Here is a 19,297-nt window from a genome sequence, read left to right on the forward strand (position 1 = left end):
CTTACTATATTTACAAGTCTACGGATCCCATTTTAAATTCCTTTCTTCAGAAGAGGATGCAATTAAACCTTTCTGGGTCAGTTGCTGCTTCTGCAAAATGGGAAATTTTCCCAGATGACTCATGCTTATTTGTAAGACATACCAATAAAATTAGGTAAGGGGCATAATGATAAAGTGTACTTTGTAGCAGATTTCCAAGTGCCCCTGAACTGCAAAATTCACTTAATTGAATATGTACTGAATTTACTTAGCTATGTACATTTTAATTATTCCCCATTCCTGTTTTATTTGTAAGCTCCTTGAAGGAAGAGACTTTGCTGCTCTTGTCATTACATCTTAAACTGGTTGGTTTGGTTGATTGATTAAATAGTCAAAGAAAATTTTCAGATTGAGTCACAATACTTTGTAGATGAGTCATGGGATACAGATGTATCTAAAATAGGGCTCCAAAGACCTCCAATTCCCAAATTATCAAGTATAGTTTCCTTTATTCTCATCTTCAAAGAGCTTTTCTTTATTATCTACAATATGAAACAGAAGGATTGGGGGGAAGGGGAGTATAACTGGGCATAAGAAAAAGAAATAAGACTCAAAATAGCAAGCTATTTTATTTCTCAGAGGCCAGAATTCAAGAGCATGTAGTTAAGAATTATTTCCCCAAGAGAAAATCTGAATTTCATTTGAATTTTAAGCTTCCATAGTCTTTTTAGCATATGTCAGAATTTCAGCAGCCCCAGAGATTATATAAAATAGAATAAGATAAGTGAGAAAAGGTGGCCTTAAGATGAGGAGCTCTATGTGTATGTCTATGTGTGCATGAGAGAGAGAGAAGCAAGAGAGAGACAGAGAGAGAGACAGAGAGAGACAGAGAGAGACAGAGAGAGAGAGAGACAGAGAGAGAGAGAGAATGAGACAGAAAGAGAGAGACAGAGACAGCAAGAAAAAGAGATAGAGAGAAAAAAAAGAAAGTGAGAGAGACAGAAAAGTGACAGAGAGAGAAGAAAGAGAGGAGCTGTGTGTGTGTGATGAATACACAAAGCAATAAAAGTGAACTCTAAGTTTCTAGTGAGGAAGGAACTCAGAGTAACTAGCACTTTTAGGGGTTGGCTACCTTGGGGAAGGAAAAAAAAATATAGAAAAGGCTCAGCCCATATCGGGAAGGAAAGGCCCTGTTGAGAAGCGTCTCCTCACTGCCTGGCCTCCCCATCAGGCAGCTGAGAGGTCTGTGGGTGGTTCCTTGTGCCCCTTCTCCCCTGGGCCCGGCTGGTATCAGGAAGGCCCAGTTGGTATCAGGAGGGCCTGGGGAACACCTTGGAGTTAGAGTGGGAAGAGCCTGGTGAAGCACGGCTGACAATAGGCCTTGTCGTTCTGTTCTCGGAAGATGCCCTTGGACAGCTGGCTCAGGCAGAAGGTGCACACAAAGTGCTCTGGGTGAAATTTGCGGCCCATGGCGCTGATGCAGCGGCCGCTGATGGGCTGCTCGCATCCGTAGCAGATGGTCCCCCGCCGCCGATGGTAGTGCAGCTCGCAAAAAGGCTGCCCGTTCAGCTCAAAGAAAGAGGCTGTAGAGAAAGCCTGGAAACAGTCCTGGAGACAAGGGAACAAATGCAGGTGCTAAGGGGGCACCATGTACCATGTGTTTCCATCCCCAGAAAGAGGAAGCCCAAGGCCCAAGAGCCCCCAAGCCTATCCTGGGATAGAACTGCTGACAGAGCAGCATCTCTTGAAGAATATGGTTTCAAAAAGTCAGAATTAGAGAAGGGAACATGCAGATTTTGGGGGACATCAGGAAGCATCAGGTCTTCCCTGAAAGCTCCCTAAAATGGGGATCAATTAGGTTTGGATTTGCTCATTGTACAGAGGAAGTAAATGAGAGCCTGGCAATTTTGAGAAGCCCCCCTTCCTGCCCCCTAACTCTCTGTAAGGCCCCAGGCTGACTGACCCCACACACGAAGCACTCCGGGTGCCAGACGGTGTCCATGGCAGACAGGTAATTTTCCAACACGGGCCGGTTGCAGCCTCCACACTTGGGAGCAAACATGGCCAAGAAATCTTTCCGGCAGTACGGCTTCTTGTCCTTTTCATGGAATCCTGGGGAGACAGAGCCAACGAGTCACTCACCATGTGAAATGTATCTTTAACTCAAAATCAAAACTGACTGTGGCCTGGACACCAGGTTAGCTAACTCAAAGGAAAATCATTTGGCTGGGACTAGAGACCTTTTCCCGGGGCAGTGGAAAAGCACACCTGATACCTGCTGTCTACATCTGGGAGGCTCTAGTGTTTGCCATGGACAAGGGAACTGCCTGCCCCCCATCCCCACCCTCACAGAGACTTGCCTGGGACCTTCTTGGCTCTTCAAAGGATAACAACTGCCTCTCACACTTTTGGAACTGGATTCCAAGAGAAATCTTAAACTCCGTATGTCCAAAACCAAACTCCTTCCTCCTAAATCGTTCCTCCTACATTCCCTCTTACTGTGGAAGGCTCACAAACTAGGAGTCATCTTGGATTCTTTACTGTCTCTCACCTCCCAAATCCATCTATTTCCAAACCTGTTAATTCCACCTTTGCAACCTCTCCCAAATCCTCCTCCTTTCTTTTGACCTCACCAGCCCCTGGTGCAAATCCCTCCATCACTTGGCCTATTGGTAAAGCCCGCCACCAGGTTTGCTTTCCTGTCTTTCCCCTCTCTAACACCTCGGTTCAGTCACTAAAATGATTTTCCTAGATTGTAGGTATGATCACGCCACCCTGCCCCACAGGGATGCAATAAACTCCCATGTCCTCGTATTGTCTCCGGGAAGCAATTTAGAACTATGCCCAAAGGCCTGCATCCCAAAGAGATCATAAAAAAGGGAAAGGGACCCACATGGGCAGAAATGTTTGTGGCCGTCTGTGTAGTGGCCAGAAACTGGAGACTGAGTGGATGCCCATCAACTGAAGAATGGCTAAATTGTGGTAGATGAATGTTATGGAATATTATTGTTCTCTAAGAAATGACCAGTAGGATGATTTCAGAGAGGCCTGGAGAGACTTATGTGAACTTATGTATTAGTGTGGAGTCTCTCTTATCAGACTATAGGCTCCTTGAGAGGATTGTCTCTTGCTTCTTTTTTGGATCCCTGACACTTGGCAAAGTACCTGGCACACAGCAGACACCTCAATAAGTATTAATTGATTGACTGATTGACTGAACTGGAAAATCCATAAGAGCAAAACTATAGTCACAAATATGGATGTGGCAAATATGGGCAAGACTGCTGTCTGGCATTGCACCTTAAGTTTCCTTAAGGGCCTTTTTAGGCCCAAAGGCCCTCTGTGGGAGGCAGTGCACACCTCAGAGACCCATTTTACAAATGAGGAAGCTGAGGCTCCAAGATGATAAGTAACAGGCCTAAGACCACAAAGCTGGCCAGTGGCCAGGGTAGAGTTTGAGCCCTGGCCTCCGGACCCAGTACCCATCTCATGTATGAACACTACACTGGGTAAAAACTGAGCTCAAAGTTTCCCAACTGATATTCTCCTTTGTCCTGAATCTGAAAAGACTATCAGAAATAAACTGAGTCGATTCCTTTATATTCCTCTGACCTCTCTGCTGAGACTACTAGAAGTCCCATCAGCTGCATCCCAAGTTCTTACTGTATAAATAAGAGAGTTGAAGAGATTTCCTTTCTCACATTCACCTTTCTCACTGAGAAAGAAAGTCTGACAGAGGGAGGTTTTTTTTTTTCTTTTTTTTTTTGGTTTGACAAATCTCTTGGACAAATGTGGATAGAGTGACCAAGGGGCACGGGACCAACTACAGTATAGGGCAGAGATCCTCTTCTTCCCAGAGTCCCTGAACTGTCCCACTGAGCTATTCTTTGATATATTTCCCAATCCCCAACTGATAGGGCTTTGCTGAAAAGCAGCAAATAAATTAGAACTTGCTTTCTTTTAGTCACCTACTAATGATGCTAGTTCTTAGATTAATAAATAAATATGTGCTGGATGGAAGAATAACTGTCATCAGATGCTCTCTTTTGGCATTTAATGTAGGTATAAAAGAGAAATTCAGTCCCCTCCCCCATCATACCAAAGACTACTATAAATTTCCCATAAGCCAGTCTTGTTAGCAAAGGCCATGGAATTCACTGAGGTCTGCCATTGAAGCCATAAAAAGCTGCTTATCATCCCACCAGGCTTCTAACCAATAACACTGAACCAAGCCTGGGAAATGGCAGTGACGATGAATAAAGTCAACTTTCATGTGGCTTCTGAAAGCAATGACTCAGTCTTGCCAGATGACCCCGGAGGCCCTCCCCGAAGGGGCTGCTGGAAAACAGGGCCCAGGAGTCTCAAAAAAGAGGCCGAGAAGTAACAAGAGCCATTCCAAATCAGAAGAGTCTCAGGGGAGGGAGGATCACCACTAATCAGCTAAACTTTCTGAGATGCCCCTCATTTAATAATCCAGCAAATTGAGAAAGTTTCAGCCCCAAGCCTCCCGAGGCTCTCTCTGGGGCCAATTACTTCTGGAGGGCTGACAAGAAACACTGACAATTAAAAGTACCACAGCAGGAAAGGGGGGCGATGCTCAGCTGAGACATGGAGCCACGAGGGAAATCAGTGAGCACCTGCAGGGCCGGGGAGGAAACAAGGAAAAGAAAGGCAGGGCTCCCTGTGGGCCTGCTCTCGGGGGACAGCACCTGCACCAGGGAGGGGCGAGGAAGTTCAGTCTTTGAGGAAGCAGAAAAGTGCAGACCAAAGGGACTTCTCACAAGCCTTAGGCCAGTGGTCACTGTTTGTGGTAAAACAAAATCTGCTTCCCCGGCTAAGCTGACCAGAAGGTAGAGAGCTTCTAGCTCAGGGGAACCATCCTGCAGGCGGCTGTGAATACAGATGTTCCCAACAAGGAGGTGGAGGGTGCCTCTGATTCACGAGCAGGCCAAAGGCTCCATTCATAAATTGGTTTTCCTTGAATCTTGAAGGGATAAACTCCCCCAACAGGAAGAAAATGGCTCTCTCCATTCCAACAAGGCCCAGGCTAGGAAAGCAGCTACAACATAGGGTCAAGACTGCCAGTAACCCACAGGCAATTGGGCAGAGGCCCATCTGGTGTCTTCTAGGCCCAAAGCAAGAGCTGGCACCTGGATACCAAGGCAGACACCTCATGGTCTCTTCAGAATCTCTGCCCAGTGTGTGCAGCAGTCTCCCAGAGCGGCCTACCTTCCTCACTGAACACCTCCCCACAGTGGGCGCAGAAGAAGTGCTCCGGGTGCCACGTCTGGTCCATCGCCGTCAGCACCTTCTGCAAAAGGGACATGTGCCCCTGGTCAGAACATGGCGGCGGCGCTCCCCCATCCGCCCAGCTGGAAGGGCCAGGGCAGACATACTCACGTCAAGAATGGGGGCGGCGCAGTAGGCGCAGCGGGGCGAGAAAAGCTCGTGGTAGTCCTGGGAGCAGTAAGCCAGGCCGCTGCGCTCGAAGAAGGGGCTGCCGCAGCCCAGCTCCGTCCTGCAGTGAGTGCAGACAAAGTGTTCCGGGTGCCAAGTCTTTCCCAGAGCTGTGATCACCTGCAGTGGGAGGAAAGAAAGATGGCCAGAAAGGAAATGGCTGAAGGTCTGCTCTGTGAGAAGCGCACAAGGGACGCTGGGCCCCAAGATCAAAAGGAGACAGGCCTGGGCCTCGAGGAACTCCTGTTCTCCAGGAACACAGGTGAGAAAACACGAGCTGGGCTAAGGAGAGAAAGCTTAAGCCGAGACCCGAAATAATCAGGCTTAGAGACTCCACTTGGCCCAGTCCTTCAAAATGGTAAAGATGAGTCATTCAGGGATCGCCTCAAAGGTCCCACGTGGAAAATAAGTTTCTCTGGTAGAGGGCACATATATATCTATAGATAGATAGATACACACACATACTCATTTATTATATTTATTTTATTATTTTTTATAAAAATATAAAAATAAATATTATATTTAATATTTATATAAATATATGAAATTTATAAAAAGAAGTGCCATTTCCCAATTGATAAATGGGTAAATGACATTCTGAGGAAGAAATCAAAGCTATCCACAACAGTAATATTAAAAATTGTTCTAAATCACTAATAATAAGAGAAACTCAAATTAGAGCGTGTCTAAAGTACTACCTGACATCCATTAAATTACTCAGAAAAAGAAAATATCTAACAGAAGAGATAATGTGGGTAGTTTCATGCTAATATACTATTAGTGGAACTGTGAACTAGTCCAACCATATGGAAAGCAACTTGGAACTGTGCCTCCCAAACTAATAAGTGCTATTAGGTCTACACTCCAAAGAGATCAAAGAAAAGAAGAAAGGACCTATTAAAATTAAGACAAAAAATATTTCTAGCAGTTCTTCTTTTGGTGACAGAACAGGAAATGGAAGAATGGCTGGACGAGTTATGATTTAGCCATGTGGTAGAGTACTATTTTGAGGTAAGAAATGAAGGGGACGGTTTCAGAAAGATCTGAGAAGACTTTTGGAAACCAGGAGAACAATTTATGTAGTCACAGCAATAATGTAAAGATATCCACCAAGAAGAACCTAATAATTCTGATGAATACAATGATGTACCACGATGCTCTCTGTCTCCATAGAGAGAACTCATGGGCACAGGGGGCAGAATGAGACCCATATTTATCTCCTTTCCCCCCACTATTTTTTAGAAGATGGCTTAATGCACAAATTTGTTTTGCATGACTTCATATTTGTAATGGATTTGGGTTTTTTTTTTTTTGCATTCTCAGTGAGGGGAAGGGGAAGAGGAAGAAAGGAAGAGAACGTAGAACCAAAAATAAAACAAAATTGAATTTTTAAAACATTAAAAAAAAATAAAGGATCTTGCAATCATTGGTGGTGCCTTTCTCATCTAACTTCCTCCAAAGATTGCCATTCCACAGAATTGTGTACAAAGATGACAAATAAACACAGTAGAACAAATGCAGAAGAAGAAAAAAGAGAATTATGAATTTTGTGATAAAGTCGGATGATTTTCATCCCCAAATCTCAATTTATATTCTGTACGGTGATCATTTTAAAATATATCTAGGAATATTTAAATAACAAGTCAATATAACAGAAAAGATAGGCCAGATATAAATTCAAAACCAAGGAACAATCTCAAATTACAAAACACAGGAAGAACCACTCATTTATAAGGGGGAAAAATTATTTGGCAGAATAACAAGTAAGATTGGATCCATATTCTATAATAAATTCTAAGGTGATCAAAAATCTTAATACTTAAATAAATACCACAAGAATTTTAGAAAAGGAATTATATATTTATCCCAATTGTGGAAATAAAGGAAATTCATATCTACCAAATAAGTGAAGGAAATTGTTGATGACAAAAAAGATTAATTCAATTGCAAATAAAGACTTTTAATACAACAGAAAGTAATACAATCCATAAAGAAAGGAACAGATTGGTGAAATGTTTTGTGGTGAAATATCTGATAATATTGACATTTAAAACCCATAAAGAATTGACCCAAATTTGCAAAATCAATAACTACCCACTGGATAAATGGTCATAACTCCTTGCAGACAGGGACTGGTGCCTTTTTTTTCTTTGTTTTCCATTGCCTAGCATAGAGCTACAGACAGAATAAGGGCTCAATAAATACTTGGAGAATCACTTACTCCAGTATCTTTGGCCAGAAAACCCCAAATGGGGTCACAAAGAGTCAGACAGGCCTGAACAACAATAAATAATTACTGATTGATTAAAAATGAATCAAAGCTGAAGAAACCCAGTTAAAGTTTGCTAAGAATGAAAGGGAAATGCAAATTAAAACAAGTGAACTTTATTACTTAAAGCAATACTGGTTACTGGATGTATGTAAGGAAGTACCTAATGCTGATGGTGTTGAAATTAGAAACACTACTTCATCGTTGGTGGAGTTGTAAATTAGCAAAACTTTCCCTTCCCCCATCCCTCTGAGTGGTGGGGGAAGTGAAAGAGAAAGATTTTTTTTTTCAATTGAAAGAAAAATAAATTTGAATTAGTATACTTTTTTTCTGAAAAGAACATGCCAAGAGTTATAAAACAAATCACACATTTCAACCCCAAGATCCCAGTACTTGGATTAGATGTAAGGATGTTACTAATGGGAGGAAAGGATATCCGCACAGAAATACTTAAGAGTGACTTTACTTGCAAAAACAACAATCAGCCCATAAGTTCAGTGACTGATGACTGTTGAATAACTCATGGTATATAAATATAACATTATTGTACCATAAGAAATTAGAAAAATAAAGACTACAAAGAAACATGGAAGCTTTAGATGAAGTGATACAGAAAAAAGAAAACATTCTCAGAGCAACAATATACAAAAATAAGAATCAACATAAACTGATTGTAAACAGAAGCTTATAAAGAGACAAAGAAGCAAATCAAATATATTTATGTGGGCATACATATATATATGTATATATATACATATATATATATATATATGTTCTGGGTTCCTAGTTCATGTTTTCATATTTGTTTCTGTTTATTTGGATATCTTTTAGCTATTAAAAGTTTTTTATCATAAGAAAGAAGATCAAAATGAGAATAGTCCCAAACTAAGAAAGATCAGTCCTGGGGGGCACACAGAACAGAGACCCAGACACACACCCCAGTAGCTGCGGAGCACCCACCTTTCCAGCGATGGGTTTTTGGCAGGAAGCACAGTGGCCCTTGGGGGTGGTGGCAATGCCAAGGTTCTGCAAGTCCTGCTCCAATCCCCCGAGCATCGTGTCCAAGGAACTGTTGGGATCTTTCTTTGGCAGCGGCTCCCTGGGGCCAGCAGACTTCGCCATGACCTACCAGCAGGAAGAAAAACTTTAAAAGGCTTTTCAGTCATGGAATTTAACGTTCAAAAGCCCATCTACATCAATATCCCATTATTACTTACATGTAAGCACCAAGAGAAAAGCTATCACCCAGGAAAAGTATTATTTGGGAGGGGGAAAAAGGTTCCTGAATTGGGCTCTCTTAGCCCCAATCTCTCAGGACTCTGTGTTTAGCTGGTACAGCTACAAGAGCACTGGTTCGAGTGGGACAACGTGGGTTCAAATCCCACCTGTGGCAGGTGCTTCCAAGGTAAACTGTATTCTGCTGGATAGCCCGAGATCTTTTGCATCTTCAGCTCTCTGAGCCAATGGCCACCTAACTAATTTAGCATTTTTCCTGATAAATCATGCTACACACAATCCCCAAAGCATCCCTCACCTTTAGCATCTACCATGACAGTCTCCCCACCTAAGCAGCCAAGTCTGAGGCTGGCCTGCAGTTAAGGAAAGCATCTTCCAATGCCTAGAGGCCATGGGCTAGTGCCCAGCAAAGGGCAGCTTTCACTTCAACAGGAAGGAAATGCTGCTCAACCATGAAGCCAGAGAGCAGTGGGTCCCTGGGGGTTTCCTGGGGGGGTTCTTGGAAGTGCCAGGTGAGCCCCTGTAAGGCAGGTGTTCCTGAGGAGGGCTGAGGTCAGGATGGATGGCCTCTCTTGCTTAACCAGCCCTAAGATCCCATGAACTAATCGCAATCAATGCCATGGACTGGAAATGGGAGGAATGGAGTTCAGATCCTGGTCCTGACATCTACTAGTTTGGACAAGTCGCTTGGCTTTGCTTGATGACCTCATTCGCTCCCATGAATTTAATTACTGTCTCTGAGCTGATAAATCTCAGATCAACCTTTCTTGCCCCAACCTCTCCGCTGACCTCAGATCTCCCACTCCAACTTGCCTTTGAGAAGTCTCAAATTGGATCTCCTGCAGACATCTTCTATTCAGTTATGTCCAAGACCAACTTATTCTCTGTCCTCTAACCCCTCACCTCCTCTTAGCTTCCTGACCACTGCTAAGGACAGTCCCTCAGGGTCTGGACTCCTCCTACCTCTCACTCCCCAAAAGGTGGATCTCACCTTAGCAAAATCTCAGAAATAGGGCTCTTCTGCTCCTCTGAAACTGAGACCCCTGCTGCAGGCCCAGGAAAGGGACTGGCATAGATAACCCTTTCCACCCTTAGGATTCAACAATCAGATTCTGCCCAAAAGGCCCCGCAATCACCAATATCTCACTTTTATGGCCTTATATTTATTTATCTAATAAACATTTCATGTCTACACCGTGAGAAATGACATATTTGCCTGGGATGTAGCTATTTCATGTACCTCCCCAACTAGGTCACAGGCTTCTGTCAAAGAAAAAAGCTTTTCTGTATTTTAGACACCAGTAGGCCAGAAACAATTTTGTTAACATAATTCCAAGCATTTCTAGCATCTTCTCTCGGAGATTATCTCCCATTTATACTGGTTACAATTTATTTATACGTAGTTATTTAAATGTTGTCACTCCCATTGGAATGTGAACTTGAGGATAAGGACTGCCTTTCCTTTCTTTGTATTTCTCAGTCTGACAAATAGTAAGTGCTTAATAAATGCCTGTTGCCTGTTATAGCTCAGAAAAAAGAATGCTCAAATTGATAATGCCCTAGCTTTATCCCCACAGTGCTTAGGCACTTCTCTATCACAAGACAATTTAAAGTTACATTGCAAATTAGCAAAAATATTGACCAAAAATGCCAATAATCACTGCTGGATGAATTGTGGAATAATCAGTACGCTGATACATTGTTGGTGGAACTGTGAAATGGTATAACTGTTGTTGTAGCGAGTAATCCTAACATGTTGTGTTTGCATAACTTGGAGTTATGCAAAGTGAATAAAATATTCATAATCTTTGAACCAGAAAACTTCCATTATTAGGTTTATACCCAAGGGACCATTGATGAGAAGAAACAGACACAAAATATTTAGAGCATCACTTTTTGTGATAGCAAAGAATTATAATAAAGTGACATGCATTGATTGGAGAATGGCAAAACAAACTGGTACATAAATGTTATGGAATTTACTAGGCTGTAAGAAATGATGTGTTTGATGAACATAAACATGGGAAGAAATACACAAATTGATGCACAGGAAGAAAGAAAATAAGAGACACAATGACTAAATCAATGCAAACAGAAAACAACAAAAAATAGAAAAACTACAAACCAAAAAGTTACAAGTGAGTGTAATAAATTTGTAAAGATCAAGTAGGACACAAAAAAGAGATATGAAGGAACACCCCAAACCTCCCTTTCATGGAAGTGGGATATCCACAGCTGTTTATATTGAACACGTTTTTGAATTTTTTCAAGATATTGACTATTGATCTCTTCCTCTTCATTTTCTTTTTTCATTTCTCCCTCTTCTTCTCTTCCATTCTCCCCTCCCTCTTTTCTTCCTTCTTTCCTTCCTTCATATCTCTCTCTCTCTCTCTCTCTCTCTCTCTCTCTCTCTCTCTCTCTCTCTCTCTCTCTCTCTCTCTCTCTTTTTAAAAATATTATCTGTTCTATAGAATAGCTCTGGTGTAGAGAGGAAATTGGGGGAAATTATGATGATGCAAAAACATAAAATTTTAATAAAAACTGATACATTTTTGAAAATTTAAGGCAATACTTAACTTGTGAGAAACTTGAACAAGGAAAGGAAGTCCATGTTAAGATAGTCTGGATTTCACATTCTACTGTATCTTAATCTTTTAAAGCTCTTCCTCAACTAAATCCCTCAAGGATTGAAAGGGTTCATTATTTTATGTAATCAAGCTAATTTAAGGATTTAAAACCTGAGATCCATCAACTTTTATATATTTTGATAACTATTTCAAAACAGTTCCTTATTTTAGCTTATGCATTTAAAACATTCTTCTGAGAAGGGGTCTATTGGCCAAAAAGGTTCATGCTACAAAAAAGTTAAAAACTCCTTCTCTAAACCCTTCAGAATGGATAGGTGTACAGTCTCTAGAAGGGTCATAGGACTAGTATTTTTAGGGGACTGAACATGAGGCACTTGGGTTTTTGTTATTATTCTATACATTTTGTGAAAGGGAAAGGAAAAGTCTAAAAAGGATTTTAGACCAGACAAACATTTATTTCTTGATATTTTAAGCTGAGTTAAAAGAAAGTTTTTAATTTCTTAAGGATCATGGCACGCTGTCTTTTTGTAACACTGAATGTAGAACATACAGATGGTGGCACACCAACTCACAAGTCATTCCCTGAAAAGGCATGGAACCCAGGATCTTTATAGAGGGCCTAAACACAAATCTTAGTTTTATGATTATGTCCTACTCACTGCTCCTTTCGAAAGCCTATAAAGCAAGGACCACACTTACCTTGGACTGCATCTGACACAGGTGAGCCATGAGCTCATCCAGCTGGGCAGCCGCTGAGGTGCTCTGAGGCAGCCCCGCGGCCTCTGGCTCTTGAATGTCACTACACAGAAGCAACAGCACAATAAGAATCAATAAAAGTCGCCACAACTTAAGTTTTAACTGTCAAAACTACTTATTTTTCTTTTTCCCAGGTAAGGGGTAGGTGGTTGCCTGTCTGTACAGATGCAGCACGGGGAAGAAAATGCAACATTTCTTTCTAGTCTTATTACAATGGAGGAGAAATGAAAAGACCAGGGGATCATGGGTGTCCAATGAAGCAGCCATAAAGATAGCACAATGGTAGGGATCAAATGAGAAATTTAGAATAATCTCAGTTTGGATCCCAGTTCATTTATCTCCTCCATGACCTTATTTATTTAACTTAGTTGCCTCAGCCTTAAAAAGAGGGGGTGAAAATTACGAATAAAAATAGAGTAAAAATAGTCCCTTTTGCCATTATGGGGACTCTAGTGCCGATAAAGAAAAGCTTCTCAAGGGATCACTGTCCAGAATTTCCAGAGCTTCCAACCAGAGTAGGCTTCCATAGCCATGCTGATCAAGCACCTTAGCAGCCTCACAGGCAGAGCAACAAATAGATATGGTTAATCACTAGGTGAGAACTTTAGGCAGTGGGGCTGTGATCCAAGGACATGAAGTTTCTATTTCTTGGCCTTCACATTGTTGGGCAAACCAGTTTTTCTGCTAGCTTGCCCAAATGTGCACAGGAGAAGGGAGTATTTGACCAGCTCCTCATGTCCTAGGCAGGGCGGGGCACTTGTACTTTTGGTCACTTCTGAGATTCCATCTATTTTTCCAGATCTGGAAAAGAAAAATCACTTACCATCTTGGGACTTTGCAACCTAAGCCTGCTCGGAGATGAGACATGGTGGAGCGACTGTGATATGTCTATGTTCGATCACAAATTTCCTTATCAAACATTCACGGTACCCAAAATTTAAACAAAAAGATCAATGAAAATGGAATACCTGTAGATGTTGTCCTCTTCAATCTTTGTAGTATATATCACCTGTGCCTAAAACACAGAGGTGTGATGAAAAAAAGAATAAAAATCTCCATTGTCTTACTATTTATCAGCATCCTGTAGTTATGGTTCTGATTTCATAAGGGAAGCAATTGCTAGCTCTCTCTTTTAATGAGCGGCCTCCAGATATCAAAGGAGGTCCATCCAATTACTTCTAGGCAGGACTGGGATGAGTAAAGAAGGCAAGGAAAGGAAAAAGTCTGCTCGTCCCTAGCCTGTGCCATCCAGAATCACAGGGCAGCTAGACGTGGCTTACTTCTCTCCAATAAATTTGAACACGACCATTACAAACCAGAGGTAAGCTTGAATCCAGGGCTTCCTGACTCTGACAAGACTTCCATATTTACCAAATGATGATGCTTTTCATATATTGTATATGTTATTGCACACATAGATTGCTTTTCCTTTCTGATCCTATGTGGCTAACAGAAATTCCCTGTGTAACCTACAATGAGAGCTAGAGTCAGAGAAATGGGGAAATACTTGTATGTACTAATGCTGGGTGAAAAGAGCAGAATCAGGAATAAAACCTACACCATCGGAACAACACCATCGTAAAGGCAATTTTGAGCAACTTCAGAACTCTGACCACAGCACTGACCAACCATCATTCCAGAGGACTGATGAGCTAAGCTCCCTTGTTCTGACTGACGAACTCGCCAGAGAGAATGAGACACATTGTAGGACCTGGACAATTTGGGGATTTGCTTTGCTTTACTATGTGTAGTCATTAAAATGGCTTTGATGTCTTTATGTCATAGAGGGAAAGAAAATAAGTGCTTTATTTCTTTAATGTAAATTAAATTAAAAAAAAATCTGCAGGGATCAGGGAGGAGGGGTGGCTGGATGGCATGGTGCATAGAGTACCAGCTCTGGAGTTAGAAGGACCTATGAGTTCAAATGTGACCTCAGACACTTAATATTGACAAGCTGTGTGTCCCTGAGGGCAAATCACACCTCCAATTTGCTTGCTTTAAAAAAAAAAATTAGTGTGTGTATGTGTGTGTAAATATATATGTATATATATATATATGTATATGTATACATATATATACATACATATTTACACATACACATACATAAATAGTTCTCTCACTCTCTCCATATATATTTGTCTGTATATGTATATATATATATATATACATATATATATAAATATTCTCTCTCCATTTATATATATACATGCATATGTATGTATATATATATATATACATATATAAAACCACATATATATACATACATATATGTATATCTATGTGTATATATTTTATATATATTTTATGTGTATATATATATATATATAAATATCTTTTGAACAGTTTTCATTTCAGAGATGCCCTCAATATTGGGAAGACTCCTATATTCTGAGCATTATTTCAAAGCTTTATGATTTCACTTATGTCCCCACAGCCTCTACCTCCTCCCCACCCCAGCTGGCTGCTGCATGGTGACAACACGTGTCACTGCCAGCCCTCCAGGGCTGGGGCCTTCCACTCAGTCCTCCGGCACCCGGCTCATCCCCGAGCCCAGGTTCACCATCTAGAGCCTGACTGAAGCTGCTTCTTTGCTAGAACAGCCTTCTAGAACTCAGTCAGAGCCATGGTCTAATGAGGACCGATGGAATTGTTAAAGGCCACGCACATGCATCCATTCCCTACATGCACAGAAAACTGAAGGAAAAGCTCACCGGCATGGGGCCGTGTGTCATCTTGGACTGGGCTGGCCTTGGCTGCCTCCGACACCTTCCCATCTTTCCTGGGTCCCCTGGAGAGGTTCAGGATCCTCATGACTTTCCCCCAGGGAAGATCGTTCCAGTTCTTCTAACAAAGCATCTGAACCACCAAAGAATAAGAAACAAAAAGCGTCAAATAACACAAGACCTTTTCATTAATCCAGGCCCATCTCTCTGGTTATTTATTGTGTTTCCTATGGAATGATATATTTATAAGGTGCTTAGCACAGTGCTGAAACATAGTATACCCACTTTGTTTAATTCTTAATATTTATTATGTATATACAGATTATATATATATATACATATATGTATATGTATATACACACACACATATATATATATATATATATTATACATATACACATACTTAATGTTTATTCCCTTCCCTTTGATTCTTTCTCAATGTAAATACACCGCTTCTTCAGAGTGGACACGAGATGTTTTGGGCAGGCCATGGCTGTCCCCTAATTACCTACCATCTATGCTTCTAATACTTATATTTAATAACCTCATTAATGAAATGGAATCTCAGACCTGGGTTCAAATCCCAGTTCTATCACTTACTTAGGTAAATCATCCCTTTTTGGTATTTCCATTTCCATAGCTATAAAGGAAGTCTTTATAAAGGAAGCCCCCAAAAGTCTTAGTGCATTTTTAAAGCATTACTAACTAAAGAGGTTTGGGGATTAATTGTTCAGAACTATAACTACAGAAGGATAATCAAGGCTTTGCCCCAAGTAGGAAAAACACTCTGGGCCTTTAGCTGTGCAGAAATAACAGAGCTTAGCACCTAGTTAGTCAGAATAATTAAAATGGCAACTTTCCAGAGGGCAGGCTAGCCCACTGGGCTCTGCTTTTTCCTCCTCCACGCCCCTCCTAACAGCAGCCTTCAAACTGGTATCCTGGGGTCTGTGACTTCCACAAGGCAGTACCCCCAAGCCCATCACCTCTTGTGCCAGGTAGAGCTGGAGGTACCCCCAGGACCACCATGTCTCCCTCTAGCTCTGCTCTAGATAACAGCCAAGATCTCTTCCAGCTGAGACACACAGTGATCCCGGCAGAATGGCGTTCCATCCAGGAGTCCTTTAGGCCATTGGACTAATAAGCCATAGTTGGGGAGACGACACAGTCATTCATTCAATCCTGTCCATTCTTCCAGTCTCAGGGCAATCAATGCATGAGTTTCAAGTCTCTGATGGCAAAGGGCTTCTAAACTCAGTGCTCTCAACCCCAGCTTCTTAAACTCTGCTTCTCAACCCCATATGGGGTCTCATAACTGAACATAGGGGTTTTGCTATCAGTAAAGGTTTCATTTGTATACCCATTTTATGTCCTGTTATATATCCAGGGTCACGTAAACATTTGCAAAGTTGCAAGCTGAAAAAGTTTAAGAAGCCCTGGTCTAAGCAACAGGAAGATCTAAGTTCTATCAAAGGGAGTTTCCCTGCCCGAGAGTTCCTCATGCCAGTGAAATCACAGCTAGAATCTCCAGCCCCTAAACTTACTGCTTCCCCAAACATCCAGACTCCCCTCTTTCAATTCTCCAGCTGTGTTTAAATGACTTATTAGTGGTCCTTGGTTTTGAGGCAGATTTTTGACAATGAAGATCAGGCTTTTAACCCTGTAAAAGCATTTACCAAGGAGAAAGTATTGGATAACTAGCTGGAGGTGGAAGGAGGGTGGAAAAAACAGAACTTCAAAACTTGCTTCTAGCCCACATTCACTAAAGCCAGCTAGCAGGCTTCACTCACCCTACTTTCCCTGTCACTTCTCTTAATACATCATGTTCCTCTCCAGATTTCATAATTTCAGGATGACTAATTTCAGTATGAGCAATGGGGAGAGGAGAAGAGGGATACGGATTGGGGGAGAGAAGCCATATACCAAGAACTGAGCTTTAGATCTTAGCTCTACCCAGAGCTTCTTGAGATCTCCTCAGGAGCAGCTGCTGAAGACCGCAGCGGGTTTTTCCTAACACATCTGGGTTCATTAGATCACCTCATATTGAGTATACTAAACCACAACTGCCACCCCAAAGTGCTGATGATCAAAAAGGCGACAGAGGGGCAGAGTCTAAATGGCTGCGGCCTTTCACCGGACGTGTGCAGCCCAAGGATGTCATCAGTCTCTCTGCTGGTAAAGGAAGTGGGCAGATCATGAACTGAGATTGAGAGAGATACGGGAGCCAGCCATGCTGCTCCTCACCACATCCCCAGGAGGACGGCCTCCCCCGCAGAGACAAGAGCATCGAGGGAGGACGGAGGAGAAGATGGATGCAACTTACCCTCATGGCAGGAGCTGGAAGAGTAGCCTGCAGCCTTCTGGCCTCATGTCCCAGCTGGGCAAGGGGATCCGAGGGACACCAAAGACCAGAGCTGGGGGACCCGGAGCAGGCCGAGGTCCAGGAAGGACCCAAGTCTCACACACCACAGGGAGCTCAAAATGCGAATTCTCCTTTCTCTCATTTTTTTTTGGGGGGGGGAGTGAGGAGAAAAGCAGATTGTATCTGTTCAGGAACTTCCACTGTGGAAACTGCCTCCATTGGTAGAGATCAACTGGACAATGCTAGCTCACAGATTTGCAAAAATAAGTGACTTATTTACAGGAAAACAGCTGTATTTGAGGCAAGATTCAAATCCAGACCTTCCTAAGTCTTAGAAGCATTTTCTAATCATTGCACAATATTGTCTCATTATTTCATTCTTTCACCAATATCACCACTGCTCTTCCTCTTGTTTTGAAGCAATCTGTACCAGACTGCTTGCTTCAGTTTTCTCCTCAGCACGATAAGCTGGAGAAGGAAATGGCAAACCCCTCCGATATCTTTGCTAAGAAAATCCCAAAAGGGGTCATGAAGAGTCCGACATGAATGAAATGACTGAATAACCAAATATATACGTAGAAAAATCTATGTGTACATGCATATGTGTGTACGTGTGTGTGTGTGTGTGTGTGTGTGTGTGTGTGTTAAATCTATTCGGTACCTCTTATTCTGTAAGTTTTCACAATATTATAGAATAATAATACTAAAAATTACATACTTGAGGCATACTTGGAAACATGGTAAATAAGATCAGATTAAGGGAGTAGAACATCCACTAAGGGAGGGAAATAGCAAAAAGACCAGTTCTCAAGCACCTTCCAAGAAACATCCATCCTTTTGATACATTAAGGAAACTGGTTTAATATATAATTCAAAAACATCCCGCAGAATAGCAGTCTAGGTCCTCTGATTAACCCACCATGACAAAGGGGATGCCCAGCAAAATAAGAACAGTTCTTCCTGCTCTAGGGGTGAGGAACAGAAGTGAAAATCGGACCTTTCAGTCTATGTGCACAAGCTAAGTTTTCAAAGAAGCCCCTGTACAAAAAGAGCCCAAAGGTTCATTCCCTTTTGCCTCTTCGCAGAGAAGCCCCTACTCACCCAGATCTTCCATCTTCACACACCCAAGGGACTCCAACAAGGTGTGGGACTGGAAGATCACAAAGCAGTTGAGTGACACTGCATGAAGTACTCTCTAAATTCTTTTAGTTCCTGTATCTGCTTAGCACTTCCTCTCTTTTGATTCAACTCAGGGTTTTGGTTTTTTTTTTCTTTTTTTTTGTGAGTCACGTACTTTTCAAAGCATGGTTAGCCATATCTGAAAACAATATGACTGATGAGAATTCATTTGGTCAAATATCTTGGCTAACAGATTGTTTCTAGAGCCCGACAAGGGGCACCAAAGACTAATCTCATAAGGAGAATACTCGGGCTGGATTCCATGGAAATGAATGACATTTAGAAGATTCAAGAAGTCATTCTTCATTAAAAAGCTGTATTCCAAGTGCTGCGAAAGCCCGTTGCTGCCGATGTTTGCACAAGCTTACAGAGCACGTGTTATTACGGTTTGGGAACCTAAGCTGTTCTATGTCACCTTTCCCTCTATAGGACTAACTTTCTTATTGGGCAATCTCTTATTGCTGAAGTTTTTATGAAAAGGGATAGAACCTGAAAGGAAATTGGGGATTCCTAGTTTGCATTACTCTAAATAACCATAGGATGTCAGCGCTGTTCCAAAGGAAATTCAGCGGAAGGGGAGCCATTGACTAAGTGTCTGTGGGAAGAAATGTTATACTGGTGGGGAGGAGAGCAGCCCCATAACTTCGATGTTTGCCTTAAGGTGTTGGATCTGGTCCACCATTTAAATGAACGGTTTATGTGAAATCCTTTTTTTTTTTTCCCTTGGTCCCGTGGCTTGGTCTTCTTTTTG

The 19,297-nt window shown here is 41.9% G+C and overlaps 1 protein-coding gene across 1 annotated transcript; it reads right to left on the reverse strand.

Annotated features, from left to right (window-relative positions):
* Window positions 1-693: 693 nt before the first annotated feature.
* LPXN (leupaxin) lies at window positions 694-18,568 on the reverse strand. The gene is given in 10 exon segments (XM_074272812.1): window positions 694-1,587; window positions 1,943-2,091; window positions 5,209-5,290; window positions 5,380-5,556; window positions 8,666-8,830; window positions 12,229-12,328; window positions 13,254-13,300; window positions 15,001-15,075; window positions 15,077-15,141; window positions 18,469-18,568. Coding segments are annotated over 10 exon segments (1,143 nt in total). The 5' UTR covers window positions 18,482-18,568; the 3' UTR covers window positions 694-1,317.
* Between the last annotated feature and the right edge of the window lie 729 nt (window positions 18,569-19,297).

The sequence above is a fragment of the Sminthopsis crassicaudata genome, chromosome 6 (assembly GCF_048593235.1).
Source record: "Sminthopsis crassicaudata isolate SCR6 chromosome 6, ASM4859323v1, whole genome shotgun sequence".
In the NCBI taxonomy this organism is placed as follows: Eukaryota; Metazoa; Chordata; class Mammalia; order Dasyuromorphia; family Dasyuridae; genus Sminthopsis; species Sminthopsis crassicaudata.